The sequence below is a fragment of the Neophocaena asiaeorientalis genome, unplaced genomic scaffold (genome assembly GCF_003031525.2).
Source record: "Neophocaena asiaeorientalis asiaeorientalis breed wild unplaced genomic scaffold, Neophocaena_asiaeorientalis_V1.1 scaffold211, whole genome shotgun sequence".
NCBI classification, from domain to species: Eukaryota; Metazoa; Chordata; class Mammalia; order Artiodactyla; family Phocoenidae; genus Neophocaena; species Neophocaena asiaeorientalis.
The window spans coordinates 1,594,334-1,613,385 of record NW_020172824.1 but is presented as its reverse complement, the minus strand read 5'-3'; the positions used below and the strand labels follow the sequence as shown (position 1 = coordinate 1,613,385).

General features: G+C 36.9%; 1 protein-coding gene across 1 annotated transcript in view; it reads right to left on the bottom strand.

Moving 5' to 3' along the window:
* Positions 1-19,052, bottom strand: part of LOC112397636 (uncharacterized) — a 24,312-nt gene that overhangs the window by 3,428 nt on the left and 1,832 nt on the right. The window contains exons 2-5 of the mRNA XM_024741884.1: positions 13,935-14,079; positions 10,280-10,373; positions 4,814-4,929; positions 2,230-2,372 (exon numbers count right to left, since the gene is read on the bottom strand). Of these exons, the coding sequence (XP_024597652.1) occupies positions 2,230-2,372; positions 4,814-4,929; positions 10,280-10,373; positions 13,935-14,079 (498 nt within the window). The remainder of the gene's footprint in view (positions 1-2,229; positions 2,373-4,813; positions 4,930-10,279; positions 10,374-13,934; positions 14,080-19,052) is intronic.

Below are 19,052 nucleotides of genomic sequence, written 5' to 3'. Positions count from 1 at the left end.
TCTTTATTTATTTTTTTATAAATTTATTTTTTATTTATTTTTATTTTTGGCTGCGTTGGGTCTTCGTTGCTGCATGCGGGCTTTCTCTAGTTGCGGCGAGCGGGGGCTACTCTTCATTGCAGTGCGCGGGCTTCTCATTGCGGTGGCTTCTCTTATTGCGGAGCACGGGCTCTAGGCACGCAGGCTTCAGTAGTTGTGGCATGCAGGCTCAGTAGTTGTTGCTCACGGGTACTAGAGCACAGGCTCAGTATTTGTGGCACACGGGCTTAGTTGCTCCACGATATGTGGGATCTTCCTGGACCAGGGCTCAAACCCATGTCCCCTGCATCGGCAGGCAGATTCTTAACCACTGTGCCACCAGGGAAGTCCCTATACATAATCTTTAGATGCACGTTAGTACTATTGCAATTTCTAATTGAAAACCCAGCCCAAGCAGATCCTGTCTCTCTGTCCTCCTTGAAATCTGTTGTTTTCTCATCTGCTAGTCATTCTCTCATTTTCAGTGTATACCCTGCCACTTTCTCAGCCTCTCAGATTCACCCTACCACAGATCCTTAGTCGGATAATGTTAGGGGAGACGAGTGGCAAACCAAGTGTGGTTTTTCACCTGGGGCAGAAGGGAAGGAGGCTATGAATATACATGCATCAATTTTCTTTTCTCTTGATACACTGATTTGACAGTTGTAAAGTTTGAATTGCAATTATATAATTTTATATGACACATCCTATTTCTAAAGAAAGAAAGGCCAAAAGAATACATCTAGAGAATACTAAAACTCGGTCAAGTCTTTTCTTCAGTCACTGGAGTTTCTCTCTCTCTCTTCTTTTTTATATGATAGCAAAGATTTGGAAGTTTACTGATCTGGATCAAATCAAGTTCACATACTCCAAATTAATGGTCTTCTAGTTCAGTGTTTCCAAAGTAGGCTGTGTTACTGTTAAAATTTGTCGTTGCTGTCTGTTTATTTAAATGTGTATTAGAAAAATATAACTAATGCATCACTATTTTATCCCTAGAAGAGAGTCTGGGGGAAAAAAAACTGAACAAATTAACATCAAGTAACTGAATAAGTTAAGGTGGCAGTGATATTAAGATTCCTCTGAAATTTTTTATTCAGGTGTTTTTAAATTTGTCATTTGAAAAGAACATAAGTAAAATCAAATGCTATCCAAGTCTGTCTAAAGTTGGGAAGGGGCTTTGAATATGACCGAAGATACCCAGGGACCATTGCATATTCTGACACTTCCTCTGTCTGCCTGACTGTTTCCCTCTCCTGTGCAACTATGATGATCTGTTTGGTTTTTTTTAAAACATCTTTATTGGAATATAATTGCTTTACATTGCTGTGTTAGTTTCTGCTGTATAGCAAAGTGAATCAGGTATATGTATACGTATATCCCCATATCCCCTCCCTCTTGCGTCTCCCTCCCACCCTCCCTATCCCACCCCTGATGATCTCTTTTTGTTGCCCTACCTCAGCCCAGCTCAGAGATGTATCTTAACCTGCTCTGGGATTTACCCTTCCTTCTTGTAGCTGCTTGATTTCCTTCATCTCCTAATTCTCTTCTGAGAACCTCTGTCTGCCTCTCTGATGGCTACCAGAGCTCACTCCAGCTACCCATCTGCCTGGTGAAGCAAAGGGCAGCTCTCCACAGAGTTCTCAAGCAATCCTGAGCAAAGAGACAGATTATTTTTTAACTTCAGTAACTTAGGGTCCTTGGAATATCAAAGAGGCCATATAAATTTAAAAATTTTTAGTTTGTTTTTGTCACTGTTCTGATTGGCAACCCCTACCCCTCCATTAGAATGTGACCCTGAAGCCAAGACTCTTGTCAACTACCTGTAGAGTCTTTCCCCACAAGTGTTCAGACAATATGACAAAAAATCACTAACTTAGAATGATAATGTATGTATAATGTAATTGTATTTCCAGTTGACAATGCAAGGAACACAGCAGGCTTTTCTGCCAGTATGTTCTATGATTACAAATTACTCCCTTAATAATTGATAATAACAGTATTAATTTGAAAAAGAATAGATTTTTCCCTCTAAAGTGTGACATTTTGATTTATAAATTTCCCTTTTTGCCTTGCCCAGGCATCGCTTAGCACTCTCACTAAGACCTGACCACGTGAGAGGGGCCACAGTATGAACAGACAATGGTCACGCACCCATAGAGCAAAGACTTCACTTTAACTTAGTAATTGGACATGCTAGGGAGCAGATACCTTGGCAATCTTGCGGCACTTAAATCCACCAGTGAATTATCCACTAACCAGAGGGTTTCAACTCGAATTAGTCTTCTAAGAATCCTGTTAAAATTTGCAACTTGATAAGGGTCCCCCAAATCCTGAAATGAAAGGTTCAAATTCTGAAGGAAAAACAAAAAGAAAAAGCAAGTGCTTTATCAACTTTTAAAAATAGTTATTAAATTAATATGTGTTGCATATTTAAACCAGCAGTTTTTACTATTTTGTTTTTTGGTCTTCTAAAACATTCACACATCCAAACACAAAATTATTGCAGAGCTTCTCAAGGTAGGGAGGGAAGGTGAAGATCCTGACTGGATCCTGATTAGAATTACACACAAGGTTGGTGGGGTGGGGGGGTGTATCAGGGAGAGAGGGAAAGACCCTCAAACAGATTCTGAAACTTCTAGGGGTAAAACTTCTAGGGGTAAATTACTTCTAGGGGTAAAAAGTAGAGGAGGTAAAGTTCTGTTTGGCTTTAAATGATTAGTTATCTTTAGCCTCCTTGGAAATACTCAGAAATCACATTTATATACATTTCAGAGTAAGATACCATCATTCAAAAGATGGAAAATATGAATTTATTTAAAAATAACCTGGGATACATACATAAGGATGACTTGGCATATTTCAGAGATAGTGGGTATTTTATTTTTACTTTTAACATCAGTCAACTTTGATCTCTTTTTACACGAGCCTCTCACCGCTGTGGCCTCTCCCGCCGCAGAGCACAGGCTCCAGACGCGCAGGCTCCGCGGCCACGGCTCACAGGCCCAGCCGCTCCGCGGCACGCGGGATCCTCCCGGACTGGGGCACGAACCCGCGCCCCCCACATCAGCAGGCAGACTCTCAACCGCTGCGCCACCAGGGAAGCCCCAACTTTGATCCCAAGGAAATTAAAACCACTCTCAGTGGTAGCATTGCTCTTGTAAACTCTATTGCTAAAAGTCAACTTAACTTTTTGTTTCCAAAGTTTTACCATCAATTTCTGTGAATAGAAATTATTGCATAAAATGACATTTTTTTAAAAATTTGAAGCAAAATAATTTACTATTTTAGGGAAATATCGATATCTATCTAAAAAGATACGGTCTTGATATTTTTAGACATTAAACATTATAAAATTTGTTACTTTAAATTTTATTTTCCCAAAATATAAAAGGTCTTAATTTAAAATAAAACCAAAGAAATACTAAGATATTATATTTATCATTTCTACATTAAATATCACCTTCTCAAATAGAATTTTTTGACCACTATTTCCCAGTAAGGTTTTCTGTGATAGTTTAAAGTTTATTTAGCCATTCTCTGACAGTATAGTTATCTAAAGGCCAGTTAAACTTTCTATGATAGTTTATTAGCAAGGTTCCATTGGCCTTTACAATATATCCATGGTTTAAATGACAGCTATAAAGAACGAATGCATGTATACACTGGAATGATTACCTCTAAAAAGAATCCTAGGAGTAGAGGTCAAAGTTTTAAGTGTATTGTTTAAATTTTTCAAATAAATAAATAGGAGCATTGTTTAAAGAGTAGAATGTATCCATCCATTATATAAGAATAATTAAAATTAATTTTAGAAAGAAAACACTGTACTGGGAAACAATATTCTATTTTCCTGTCTTCTGCTAATTAGCTGTGTGACCTTGGGCAAATCATTTCTCTTTCTAAACTTTCCTTTCCTTTTTGAAAGGAAGGAGTTGGGACCAGACCCTCCCTGAAGCTCCTTCCCACACCCTAATTCTATAATCCTACAACATACAAGATCAATCTGTAAAACAAAAAAGGCAACAGGAGATCCCAGTAAGTCTCATTTGGGGAAGATTTCCTAAAATCCTCACGTACAATTTGATCACTTCGAAGAAAAAATATTGACATCTTACTCCGCTATAAAGAAGTTGATTTATTCTTTTATTGCTACCAGTGGCTTAGTCTTCCCAGTTAAATCTTCAGTCCTCTGCTTAAACATGACTTGCTCCAATTGGAATTAGAAGCTTGAGTGATGGCAGCCCCATAGATTGGTAGTGGTCGGGCTAACTACAGGGACTGTTTCAATGCCAGGGGCTCAGCCAGCGGAGTCATTTTCAGCACCAAGAAACCACAGCTCATATCCTTCACTGGTGAAAGTTTGATTTGTTCCAGGATAGCTCTGTTCAGACCCAACTGGCTGCCCTGAATCTTCAAAATTTTTGGCTTACTGCATTGTTCAAAGGATTCAAGATTGCATCATAAATTCTCTCATAAGGATTATTGTTCAATATTTGACTTTTTTATTATCAAAAAAACCCAATTTCATTCTCAATTCTTTTAAACTTTTTCCAAAGTTCAGCAATATCAAGATAAAATAAAGATTAGAAAATAAGTAGCAAGTCTTGATGAAGGGAAGGGATGGAAAAAGAGATGGAGAGCCCAAACACCACTATTTTCAGAGAAAGTTCTAAAGATGTGCTTAAAGTTTTGATGTTTATACTGGCAAATACCCTTAAAAAAAAAAAAGTGTCGTAATTTAATCAATGAGGGAAATAGGCTTTTTTTTCTTCTTCTGTTTTTATGTTCTCACCCTGCAGTCCTCCCAGTTTTCTTGCAGCCATGTTTCCCATTTGTTTTTTTCAAGGACTCTTTTCCGTGGAGGCAAGGTACACTCCTGTCTGAAGAACAACTCTTCCGCAGAGGGTCCTGAGCAGAAATCACAAGGTGAGATCTTGGAAGTAGGTTTAGGAAGACAGGATTGACAGCCTTACTGGATGCTTGGCCGGTTGTTTTAAACTTCCACTAGATATTTGGATTGAGGGAGACAGGATTGGACTCTTAGGCCCACATAGTGTGAGCAGTAACAAAATGTACTTATGCGACTTAACACACTCTTGCTTGCCTGCCTTAACTGGGTTGGGGAAGAGATGGGGACAGAAAAGATGCCAGGACTTGACCACTTTGTACACTTTCTAATTGTTGAAAATCATTTTTCCTGAAATTTGCTGAATAACTTTCCTCTCATGTCTTCCAAACAAAACAAAGTGAAACCTCTGATTTGAGGACACTAAATCAGATGTGCAGGTATGACAAGAGTAAATTAATCACGAGATGATTGTTAAATATTTAAGCCACCCAGTTCCTTTGTTTCTCTTCCTGCTGCAGGAAGCCTTGTGGCATTTCTGATGGGCTGACTTCCTAGGCCCTCCCATCACAGGATGAGTTATACAAGAGAGAGGAAATAGCAAACAAATCAGCAAGTTTATTCTTTTCCATCTGTTTTACTTTTTTTAAGTTTACAGTAGAGTGAATACAGTTATCAGAAAAAAAATAGGGTTGCAGAATATTTTATTTTAAATTGTTCACAAGTTTGCTATCTATGGTCTAGGTTTCCACAGAGGATCAAATGTCACCTTTAGCTTAAATTCTCACCTATAGATTTCTTTTTAAATGCAATTTAGCACATTGCTAGGAAAAATGTCCTAGCTAAAATATATGATATCTGTATTCTTTATTAGACTCTTTAATTCTGGGCAAATATTTTGAGGTTCAGAGATAACTTGATGATTTTCTAGAGTGATTAAAGGGGAGGAATGACCTCTATTAACTGTTCGGAAAAGTCAACATGTAGAGTTAACTTTTAATCTTACATAAATTACTTCTAGCCCAGGCAAGTGAGAAAAATCATCAGTATAATGGTTTTAATTTTCATATAATTTTCTCTTTAGGGATTATGAAATCACTCCTGACTTTCTTTGTCTTTTGTCTCTCAATGCAATTAGCCACCTAGTCCTACCAGTTTTCCCCTTGAGAACCTATCCCTTCCCTTTCAATGTCCAGACCCTCATACCTTCCTACCTGAACCGTAACTACTTTCTCTTGGATCTCCTGGTTTGCAATCTTCTCTCCTTCAACATAAATGACACAAATTGCCACCCAGCTCTCGTAAAACACAGCTTTTACCACAGGACTGACATATTCAAAACATTTCAGATTTCTTATTGCTTACCAAATAAAGATGAAAAAGCCTAGTTCATCAAGCAAAGTTTTCTACTATCTTATCCCAATCTCCATTTCCAAACTCATTTCCTACTATTTTCCAACCGTATTGTGTTCCAAATCGGGTTTGCACATAACTTCCAGGGTTAGGGAAAGGATATCTTGTTTCCAGTCTGGAGTTAAGTAGCAGGCACTTGTGTGACTCCAGATGATTAATTTTAATTTTCTGAGCCTCGGTTTTCCAAGTTTGCAAAAATATGGGGAAGACTAGCATCAAGGGCCCATCAAGGGCTGAATTTGGTGAGAAATTATGTTTGAAGTTGATAATGTTTTATAAAAAATACTGATTTCTAATACTTTTACACCAACATAGGTTTCTTATTGCCATAGACCCCTACACTCTTATCATGCTACCCCAGGCAAACTTCATTCGGCTCTGATGCCAACCAAGCCCCTGACAGCAATCCTAAACTAAATGATTTCAATTCCCTTCCAACTCTAATATATTGTATTTCTTGAGTCAGACCTGGCACCATTTGTACCCCTTTCCCCCCAACTCCATTTTTCTGGAATTCATGATTCCCCTAATTTCAAAGGTGAAAGGAGCATAGAAAAGATATTGAAGGTATCAGGAACAAACTTTGCTTTTGTGGCAAGTTCATCTGGACTGTGATGGGAGATAATGAGTCCGTTTGTGAAGGATTTATGGAAGGCGATAAGAGCAACAGTCCAATATTCCATTATTGACAAAAACATCAGTTTTTTCATCAGGCACAGGTGGAAGCCAAGAATCTAACCTGTCCTTTTAGACATTTCTCTCATAACAAACTGTAATGTTGCCACCCAGGGAATCACTTACCCCTGAAGGTGGTAGTATCCCAATCACTTTACAAATAAAATATCCTTGTGCTAGGAAATGGTCTTGTTCATTGATTAGGATGATTGGAGTTAAAAGTTGTAGAACTGGAAAAACTGGAACCATCACCTAATTGACTGGGGAGACCTCAGGATTTATTGTCTTGAATACCCCCCGCCCAAATTTGGTGGCTTTCTTCGTGCAATAGGTGCCCCAGAGTTATTAAACTCTGCCCTGTATTGTTTGTTCGAGTTCTATCCATCTTCTGTTCTTTCAATTATTTCTTTCTAAAGCAGCTTCCAAAGATTTCTTTGAAGTCGGAAGCCAAAGATCTCTTCCACTGTGAGGAGTTCTATTAAATGGGATTCTTTTTTTTAAACTCAGACCTGGTTGATAATTGAAGATATATCTTAGCAGCTGAGAACTGAAGTCTGGAATATCTGACAGCCCAGGGATGTTGGCTTTCACCTGCCATCTCTGAGCTTGTTCTTTGTCCCCTCCCTGGATTAGTAACTCCTAACAGCAGTGACTGAATTAACTTGCTGGGAGCTTTTCAAACAGAAAGAATCTATTCTCTAAAAGAATTCTGCCAACAGTTTGCTCTTTTGCTTCGTTTAACTGGGAGGAGTTAAGTCCGTCTCTATCTGGCAGTCAAAGCCTTGGGAAATTGCTGTTTATCACACACCAGCTAACCTTTCTTTTCTTAGGGACTCTTCCTGGATGTACAGTTTGAGCAACTGAGATCAACTGAAGTAGTCTTATGGGTGTTTCAGGATCTAATCTAGAAAGAGGGTCATTCTTATCAGAATGCTTCTGAAATGCACTTGTTCTCCATCTCACAAAAAAAACCCCAAAAAACAAAGCAAAAAAACCAAACACTTCAACAAAATTTAGGGCAACAAACAAAGGACATCTATTTTCTTCACGGTTTGAGGTGATGGGATTTTCCACTGTTTCCCATCCCCTAGATCATGCTCCATTCTTTTTACCACTTGCGAGAGAATGGGTGTTGTTAATGATTTGTAGAAGGAAAATGTGCCTTATCTCTGCAGAGCAGTGATAGCCTCTGCATAAATGGCCAGCATGGTCATCACAAAGGCTCGGTTTGCTGAGTGACGACCTCAGGGCATGACTTGGCTGCTTAAATCAGGGAAGGAGGGAGACCACAGGACTCTTTACACGTGCTCATTTTCAGTTTACACCTAGATTTTATTCTTCTGTCATCTCTTCCAGTTTCTTCAGTTCTACAGTTCTCTCTAAACCTCAGCTCTTCACCTGTGCTCCAAAGCCTCGTCGTGCTTGCACAATTATCAACCACTGCCCTCACACACACACACACACACACACACACACACACACACACACACATGCACGTGCATGCGCGCGCACATAAATGCCAACACCCTTACTTTCTCAAGTTTTCACTTCCTATTCAAATTTCTTCCTTTCCTGCCTCTCCCCAAGCCCCCTAAACCAGTGTTTCCCATAGCATGGCCCTCAGATCATCTGCAACAGAATTGCCTGTGATAATTTTAACAAATGCAGATTCCAGGGCCCCGCTCCAGACTAACTATATCAGATTATTTGGGCATGCTGCCTGGGAATCTGTGTTTACCACACACTTCCAGGTAATTTGTCCGTACACTGAAGTTTAAGAGCCAATTAAACCCTGCCTTCGTTAGCCTCTGATGTAACCCTTTCTCTTTCTTTTGCTGATGAACTCTATGCCTGTGACACACATGGCCTCCATAGCCTCTGGTCTCCTTCCTTCCTAATTCCCCATAATTTCTTTTTTATTACTTATTTATTTATTCATTTAAAAAAATTTTTTACAGTAGGCCCTTGTTATCTATTTTAAAAATAGAAGTGTGTACATGTCACTAATTCCCCATAATTTCTTGCTCTTTGAAAAATATTCTAAGTTCTCCAAATGGAGGTTCTAATTTACCTCTAATAGTACTATCTAATAATATTTTATTATTATAAAATAAATTAATATAATATAAATCATTATAATATAAAATAATGTTTTCTTATATAAGCCAGTGCTTAGCTGCAAATAGATATGGCAGAGTTAAAACATAAGAAAGAAAATGATATTATTTTAATCACTCTTTGTCAATTGAGTTTGAGTGAAAGAAGAAAGACATTGGTGGGTAAAGTAATGCAGTGGAGTGGGGAAATGGGCAGATGAGTATATCTAAAGCAACTTTTCTTAAATCAATATTACAATTGTACGATAGACAATGTATCTGCAAGTTTGCAAATACAGATATAAGGTAGCCAAGATTCTTGATGTTTTGTAAAGCATAAATACTCACTGCAGCAGGAATTATGTCTAATATTATTTCATCAGCTTATGGGGGATGCAAAAGAGACAAGAGAAATGCACACTCTCTGCCCTTACACAACTTATCTATTGAAGCTACTTATAGAAATCAAACGTTATGTATATTGGGGCTACAGATAAAAAATTCTTCATACTGTCACACCAGTACACTTGTAAAATCTGATAGGATGAAAAAGGAATAGTAAAACATTGGTTATTTTACCAAATTTAAAATGCTTAGTGAACATACTAATGAGACTACCTGGTTTATTTAGATTATTTTTTACGCTTTTTAAAAAACCGATGTAGGATTAATCAGCTTAAAGGCGTCCACTGAAGTGACAGTGTTATTCATGACCATAAAATTCCAACAAAGATCATTGGTTAAGTAAAGTTAATAATATCCTTATGATGGAAAGATCTGCAACTTTTAAAAAACTTGTTTGGGGTAATGTTTAATAACATGGCGGAAAGAAAGGCTCACAGTATAAAGTGAAAAAACTCAAGAAACACAATTGTTCACATAATTTTGTAAAGAAATACTTTACATAAAGTATTTATGTAAAATAAAGAAATACAAAAAAAGACTAACTGGAAATAAAAGTCACAGTGACTATTTCTGGATAATTGAATTACAGGTTCTTCTTTATTTTCCAATATTTAATACTGAACATTTATTATTTATATAATCAGCTATAAGAATATACTTTTAAAGGTGGCTTCACTATATTAACAACTCTATGGTCTTGAAATGGGAAATTTTTCTACCTGCAAGTAATGCAGGTTTTTAATCCCCAAGTAATGTCTTGTGATCCTCAAAAAACATCCACTAGGAGCATGTACGCAAAGACCACACACTTCTGTTCCTTTACCTTCTCTTACTCTTGGGCAACGCAGTTGACGTCCTTGGATGTCATTTTGTTCTACCTTGTGCCAAGTAAGGTACTTAAAAGAATCTGATGGAAGCTTTAAAATAAGAGAGAAGAGAAATATCATCTGGCGATATATAGTTCACTTACTTTTATGGGTGCAAGTAATGCGAACCCATCCCAAACATTCAGCCAAATTAACTTCAATTACCTAACGGTGTGCTCATAAACGTTATCTTAGTCCAATCTAAATTATGTATTATTCAACTTTGCATCTCCAACACCTGCAACTGATTTATGTTTGATGACAAATGACAGCAGAAATAAATATATTACCCATTCATGAACCCATTTTACACCACCTCTGATAAACTGTCCTTTAATATTTATTGAATAGCTCATAAAGAATCTCATTCCATTTTAGAAGAGTTGTAATTGTTAATGGCTCTTCATTATATGGACCCCAAGTAATCCCTCTAAGTTAGTCCAGTTGTACAAGTTCTGCCTTTTGAGGCTACACAGAAGAATCCCTCCACATGTGACTACTATTTTAAGTGTTTGGTAATAGTTGTCATCTTCTTTGTCATTTAGTTATTACTCACAGATCATGGTTTACAAATTATTAAATATCCAGGGAAAACATGGTTCTCCTTGGGAAGAGTTCCATTTTATTGACATTGCTCTTGAAATGTGTAGCCAGTATTGAATGAAATATTTCAGGTCTGGTCATCTTCCTTTTCTGGACAGTATATTACTGACCAGAATATGTGCCAAGATCACATCTAGGGCAATTTTATGTTGTTTACTATTACTGAGGTTGTAATCAATCAAAATTCCTGTATTTTACATAGCTTATGATAGTTTCAAGGTTAACACAAACAAAAAGGCATATTACTCAGAACGGAATATTATGTTAAATACATACGCCATAGATTCATTCTTCTGTTAGCCAGTGTTATGCACATATATAAATGAAACCGGAATATTTGATTTGAAGAAATGTCATTACAATATTCAGAACAACTGCATTCGTTTCACAGAGCAGCATTTTGCATAGTTTATGCTTTGCTTGAGCTGCACATTTGTTTGACTGATACTAACATGAAAAACATTTCCACCATTAAATAAGCTTATGAGGCTCTGGATTAAACCGAACTAAGCATTTCTCTTACCACAGGACTTCTCTGAGCCTTTAGTATCTTAGCATATATTGTGAGTCGGTACTACAAAGTGTTCCCCTGGACTTTTAAACCATAGAACCTTTTATTCTGAGAGCAGCACATGGGACTAGTGCATCCTGTAAAGCAGAATTTGGGAAAAGCTGCCTCAAAATAAATTGGGAAGAGGTGGCTTTTTAATAATCAATTAGCTTTGATCTTTTACTTCATCACTGAATGACCTCAGTTGTTCCATAAATATTTCAATATCTTCATTTTAAAAATAACAAAAGCTCTCTCCCTCATTAAGAGCAACATTAAAAAGTTAATTAGGGCTTCCCTGGTGGTGCAGTGATTGAGAGTCCGCCTGCCGATGCAGGGGACACGGGTTCGTGCCCCGGTCCGGGAAGATCCCAAGTGCTGCAGAGCGGCTGGGCCGGTGAGCCATGGCTGCTGAGCCTGCGCGTCCAGAGCCTGTGCTCCGCAACGGGAGAGGCCACAACAGTGAGAGGCCCACGTACCACATAAAAAAAAAAAATAATAATAATAATAAATTAAATAAAAAAACAAGAAGCACAAATACATTTCAGATTATTGAAAAATGTAGTCTCTGGCCCATTCTTGGTTGTTCAGTTTACATGTTTATGGAAGCTTCTTTCCCAAACTGTTATGTGCTTTTGGAATTTTTTGCTTGCTCCTATCATAGAATAAAAATTTCTTAGAAGTTAAATTTCCTGTAGTTGCCACACCCCATTTACCTTTTGGTGCTATTTCATGAGATTCTTGCTGAGAAAGAATCTAAGCTAAAGCTGTATTTGAGAATAAAGTTTCCATTTTTCAATTGACATCTAATTTTATACAAAAACGTCTTTTTTTATAAGCACAAATACATTTCAGATTATTGAAAAATGTAGTCTCTGGCCCATTCTTGGTTGTTCAGTTTACATGTTTATGGAAGCTTCTTTCCCAAACTGTTATGTGCTTTTGGAATTTTTTGCTTGCTCCTATCATAGAATAAAAATTTCTTAGAAGTTAAATTTCCTGTAGTTGCCACACCCCATTTACCTTTTGGTGCTATTTCATGAGATTCTTGCTGAGAAAGAATCTAAGCTAAAGCTGTATTTAAGAATAAAGTTTCCATTTTTCAATTGACATCTAATTTTATACAAAAACGTGTCTTTTTTTTAAACTCTTTCATCTTATTTTTAAAATTGCATCCATCCTTTACTATTCATTGCAAATACTGCCTCCTCCATTTTTAAAATTTATTTATTTATTTATTTTTGGCTGCGTTGGGTCTTCATTGCTGTGCTCGGGCTTTTCTCTAGTTGCGGACAGCCGGGGCTACTCTTCGTTGCAGTGCGTGGGCTTCTCATTGTGGTGGCTTCTCTTGTTGTGGAGCACGGGCTCTAGGCACACGGGCTTCAGTAGTTGTGGCATGCAGGCTCAGTAGTTGTGGTGCACGGGCTTAGTTGCTCCAAGGCATGTGGGATCTTCCCGGACCAGAGCTCGAACCCGTGTCCCCTGCATTGGCAGGCAGATTCTTAACCACTGCACCACCAGTCCCTGTCTGTTTTTGAAAGGAGTTATGAGGTTGATTTTGGGATTTCTGACATTGTAGAAAAATGAGCCTTTGCATTTCTTTGTTTAAATCTATGTAAGGCTGTCAGTGTGTTGCAGTTCTGTGACCGTTGTTTCTTCTTAAAGGAATAGTGAATATTTGTGTCTTACCCTGTTCTTTTTTCTTTTTTAATTCTGATGGACCAATTGATTAATCCATTTGTTCAATAAATATTTTTGAATATTTTGAATTTCAATCCATTCATTTATTCACAAATATATATTGTACCCTTGCTATGTGTCAGGCACTCTGTCAGACACTGAGGATATGAAGTTAAATAAACTATGGCATTTGTGCTTGAAAAACTCATTTTCTGTAATTTGGGAGGCAGACATATAAATAACTCATTTTGATCCAGTGGGATGAGTGGAACAATTTTGAAAGAAGGAAAAGAGAAAAGGCCTAGTTGATTCCACTTAGATGTGTTAGAGAGAAGTCTTAGAAGTGGTGAGTTTACGAGGAGAAAATTTGGCCAAAGGACATTCCAGAAAGAAAGGAGATAAATCTTAGACTAGGGACAGAATTTAAACTCAGTGGGGGAAAGGAAGGGACGCCATTTTTGTTTCTCTGGTCATTTATCTTTTCTACTCATCTTGGTCTCTTTTGTCTTCCTTCCTCCACCTCAGATTATTTCCCTTGCCTCTTTGAGTTGGGACTGAGAGTACCAACCTTTTATTTTCCCCCCAATTACAAGGATAGGTGTAATACACTTATTAAAAGTTTATACACTTATTAAAATACACTTATCTAATAAGTGTATAAAGTTTATACACTTATTAAAAGTGTATTATAATTATACACTTATTAAAAAGTGTGAAATCCAAGGTAAAACACATTTTTAAACTTATCATTAGGTAAACGGCTAATCAAAAATATTTACCAGGGATGATATTCCAGAATCCGAGCGTGAATAAAAAGTTCTGTTCCTCAAGAGAGCCGAGCCAGTGTATGACTCACTCAGATCGGAGGTGTAGGATGAATTAGATGGATGAATCTCCTGACTGCTTGTGTTTTGACCTGAAGAGCTGAATGAAAGAAAATGCTTAAAGTCTTTAAATGTGAATATCTTTGTATAAAACAACAATAACAAATTATAAACACCAACTTTTCCAATTAGAGGAGAGATAAATAATACCCTAGGAATTCTGTCATAGTCCTACACACATTTTTTTATGGCTAACAGTCATTTAAGACAAATTCTCTCCCAAGGTAAGGGTTTCTACATAGATTGCAGATCTTAGAAAAAGTAAATCTAATGGTACACGTGAATACATGCTTATGGGATATGAACGAGAAAGTCAGCCCCAATTTTGGAATATCATTCCTAGTAGAGCTATCATTGCAGATTTGGCACAAACAAGCCTTAAACTCCATACTGGTTTTTCCATTGATCTGGACCTTCCATTTTCCCTGAAATTTCCCTGAAATTGGTGGCAAACATATTAAAAATTCAAGTTCTTTAATCAATTTTACTCACTTTGAAATAATACTCAAACATTTCACTTAACAACAGTCCAGTTCTCTCTGTATTCCCGTTGTTATGCCACTGGGATATAAAATGTCTTTTTCGCTCTCCTATATTTATTATTCACTGTTATTCTTGCATTTTTCCCTTTCTCCTTAGCAATGGTTATATGTTTCTCTTTCTGTCATTGGTGCTATCTAGTATTTTAAGCCAATTAAAAAATATCTAAATATGCTTTTTCATGTTAAGTAAAACTAAAAATTGTATCTATTTCTGACCTCTTTTTACTCTTTGGGGATCATTTTTCAGACTCCAAGAATCTTAAGAGACAGCATTCTATATTTATGACACAGTTATTATGTAGCTCTACAGCAATTTTACTTACAAGAAACTGACACTTCTTGTATATTGAAGTTGCCTTCATGAAGTACAATGTAAAAATGTTTTTCATTCATTAACTGATGTGCTATAGTAGAAGAGCATAGCCATTACATCATTTCAAAAAATAGCACTACTGTGCCATTAAGAAAATAAAACTGTGTCCTATTATCAAGGAGAAAATTATTCCTCCATCTGCTACTAAATAAATCAAAGACTTGGTCTCAATTATGTGAAAAAGTCAGAAAATATATGCCTTTCAGTTCTTTTACACTTGAGCAATTCTTTAATAATTTGGATACTGTTTCTTGACATTACCAAGGAATGTCTTACCATAGCAACAAATTAACAAACATTAGAAGAACAACATTACATTGTGCAAAATTTATTATTCCTGAGGCAGGTAAATCCTACTATCTATGACCAGAGTTTTGACCAACAATCAGGGAGAAAAAAATGGGGCAAAATGGAACAGTATTTCAGGGGGATGAACAGAGGATAAAAGTTGAACTGACTTTTTTGGGTTCGCTTGTCTTTATGAAACTATGCTAGCCATTTTCTGCCAAAATGAAATCAGGAAAATAAGGGTAATGAACGTGACTGAATCTTTCTTCAGTGACTGGTGTTCTGTGATTCTAAACTTCAGTGGTGGTTACACAGTGATGAGAGGCTGACTCGTAAGTGTGAGAAATGGTCTTATTTTGCTTAAAGCAGAGAACAGGGGGAAAAATAAGTTCACATAACCAAAATATCTGATGAGAGAGATCCGGCTGATTGGGTTTTCAGTACACTTTTCTTGTGTAGTGGTACAAGACCAAGCCCAACAGCTTCAAGGTAAAATCACGTTTACAGGTAACTGAAAATTATCTCATCATCTTAGTTTACATTAGCAGATTTGAGAGTTTAACTTAGTACTTGCGCCATTACCCTGACTACTACTAGACATTTATGAATAATAGAAGGTAATTAAAACTTCAGTAACACAAGTACATATGCAAATAACATCCCCACTATTTCTTCTTCTCTCTTTTTTTTTTTCCTGCCAGAATGGAATGAATTGAATTGGTGTAGAGTTTCAGCTAAGGACAGATGATCTGAGAAGATTCTAACCAGTAGATGACTAGTCTGACTCTCTTTCAGTGTGATATCTTTTTGTGGGTCCCAAAGGCTGGATTCCTTCTCTCACATTCATATACGCTTCCTGGGCGCCACACCAGAGGGCAGTGGTGAAGGGCAGTATTCTGGAATCTTGCAGTAAAACCTTTGGGACATTCTGAAAATCTTCTTTGTTCCGTTACTTCTATCTTAAATTCCATACGGAAGTTCTCTTTGGTCTGCTTTTTGGGGAGAAATATCAGCAAAGAAATATAATTTCTGATCCTTTAGTTTAAAAAAGAGAAAAGGTAGATCACCCTCAAACTTCTACTCCATCTGCTTTAATGCACACATCACTGATGTCAAAACTGCAAGACCTGTGAGTCTTAGGAATCTACAAACAGCTACTGCTGTGACCTCAGGTCACTTAGCACCTCTGGTGGTTCCTTACCTTTAATATTCAGAAGATGATGTGGACTCTGCCTGAGTGAAAAGGTTTTCTGTTTTGTTTTGCAACATTATTGCCATGATGACGACTATTACTAATATAATAATTTTACAGTTAACATTTCTTGAGCACTTGCTGTGTGCTAGGCATTGTACTAAGAACTTTACATAGATTAACTCATTTAATCATTACAGTCACCAAACAAAGTGGGTAACATTATTATTTTGATTTTAGAGATGAGGAGATTGAGGCCAGAGAGGTGGCATAACTTGCCCAAGTCACACAAGTAAATGACCAAGTGTTCTTAATTACTAGGGTTCAAATAAGATTCAGATAAGCTACTGTAATTCTTTAAATAACTGTAAATCTGTATCATTTATTAGGGTGCAGTTGTTAGTAAGGAAAATCATTAATATTGATCTTTCTTATTCTGATTGCTCCACTTAACTACAGATAAATAATTTACTAGTTAATAGAACATGTAAATCTTAGCACTGACTGTTTACTGAGGTAAGCCTTTAGTAGTAGAACCTCTGAGAACACCATTCCAGATAACATCAAGCTGTTTTTAAAAACCTCTCCTATTGCCCCTCCCCAAAAGAAAATAAAGCTAGACTTGCAGTTTAGTTGGTATATTGGTTTACTCATTTTTAATCTTTCTGCCTGCAGTGAACAAACAGTTATCATAAATTACAACTCTAAATCCTTATGAAAGAGAAATTAATTTTATTAATGCTGTAGTATAAAGCTGCCACAGAGGAGGTGCCATGGCTAAAACTGTACATTTGTCAAGAGTAACTTATAGTGTCTTTAAATTAGGTGGTATTATCTGAATTGGCCATCTATTCTTGGTTTTAAAAAGTGTAGAATGGCCAACAAGAAGGAATCGGGTGAGCTGATACTGCAGGATGAAAAACAATAATAATATAATGTATTAATTCATGAGCCCCTTTCATTGGAAGATTGCAATGTCCTTTACAATCAGGAATTTATAAGCCTCATAAATTGTCGGCTGCAACAGGGTGCTATCTGTTTAATTCACATGTCAAGTTGGTGATTATGTAGCTTTGTAAGGAGAGTGAAGGAGAAAGTGGCAGATGAGATGGCCTAGTTTCTGAGGTGAAACCGAGCTCTTGAGGTGATGGAGGCTATATTGGACACACACCAACCAGAAGGCCAGAGGGCACCTTACAGACACCCAGCATTGTCTAAGTTGCATTGCTTGTGATTCCATTTCTAAATGTTCCATTTACATTCAGTGCTGCATCATGAGAGCTTTGTATTTCGAAAGGAAGAAAAAGCTCAATCGTATTTTTCAGTTAGCAAAGGACACTCCCCAAATCCTCAAATGCTCTTTCTCCTCCCAAAATATTGAGCTAGGTTCTCAAATCTAGTGGAATCTTGCTAAACTCAGGCACTTCTTAGGTTACTGGCTAGAGGAAAATTACCATGGACTCTAGAGCATTAAATTTGGGTGAAAGGAGATATCAATCCAGCCTCTTTGATTTCTTTCACCATTCTTCTTATCTTTTAAAATCCAGAATCCCTGTCCTCTCTATGTCTATATTTAAATGTATTCATTTGTAAAACGGGTGATGATTTTACTATCTGCATGCTAGAGATGGTGATGAGATAATATAAAGTACTGGGAAAGGAAGTTTCATGAAATCAAGAAGTAATTTGGTATCATAATGTGTTAGTTTCTGGAATGGCAAATTTGGTATACCAAGTTATTATGTTCAAATCTGGGATGGCTCTAAATTAATTTCCCAGAACTAAACCCATAAATTGAGTAAATAATCATATAGCAATGAACTGTTCTAAAAAACTGTGTGTTTTACAGACATCCCTCAAATTTTAGTATCCAAGGCCCAGGATTGTAACAGATATATCTGAAATTATTTAGATTGTTGATTCTAAAAACATAGCACAACTACCTGTAATTTTGAAAAATATACAACTAAAATTATCATTTCTCTATTTCTATCTGAATGGGTCAGGTTTTAATCTTATGCGACCTTGTATTCTTATGAATTTTGCTTTTCCCTGTTGTTCCAACCCTATGTGCATTCTTATAAACACAAATAGGTCCCCACATTAAGGTACAACAAAAGTAAAAGAACAAACATATATCAAACTTCTCTAGAGGGAAAGCGTGTAAACTTCAGTACCTATTAGTGGGTTCACTGATATTTATAGAAATAAGAAGTTATATTAAAATACCAAAAACAATGAAGATAGACTGAGATACCTCTATGTTCCATTAACAAAATTATATTTAGAAATTTTTAGAACTTTATTGTAACCACATATATAGCTGTTATTTAGAAGATTCCCAATACTTAAGAATGTTTTACTATAGAAACATAGATATAATTGAGACACAGATGTAGAGAACAAACATACGGACACCAAGGGGGGAAAGCTGCAGAGGGGTAGTGGTGGTGGTGTGATGAACTGGGAGATTGGGATTGACATGTATACACTGATGTGTATAAAATGGATGACTGATAAGAACTGCTGTATAAAAAAACAATAGGGCTTCCCTGGTGGCGCAGCGGTTGAGAGTCCGCCTGCCGATGCAGGGGACACGGGTTCGTGCCCCGGTCCGG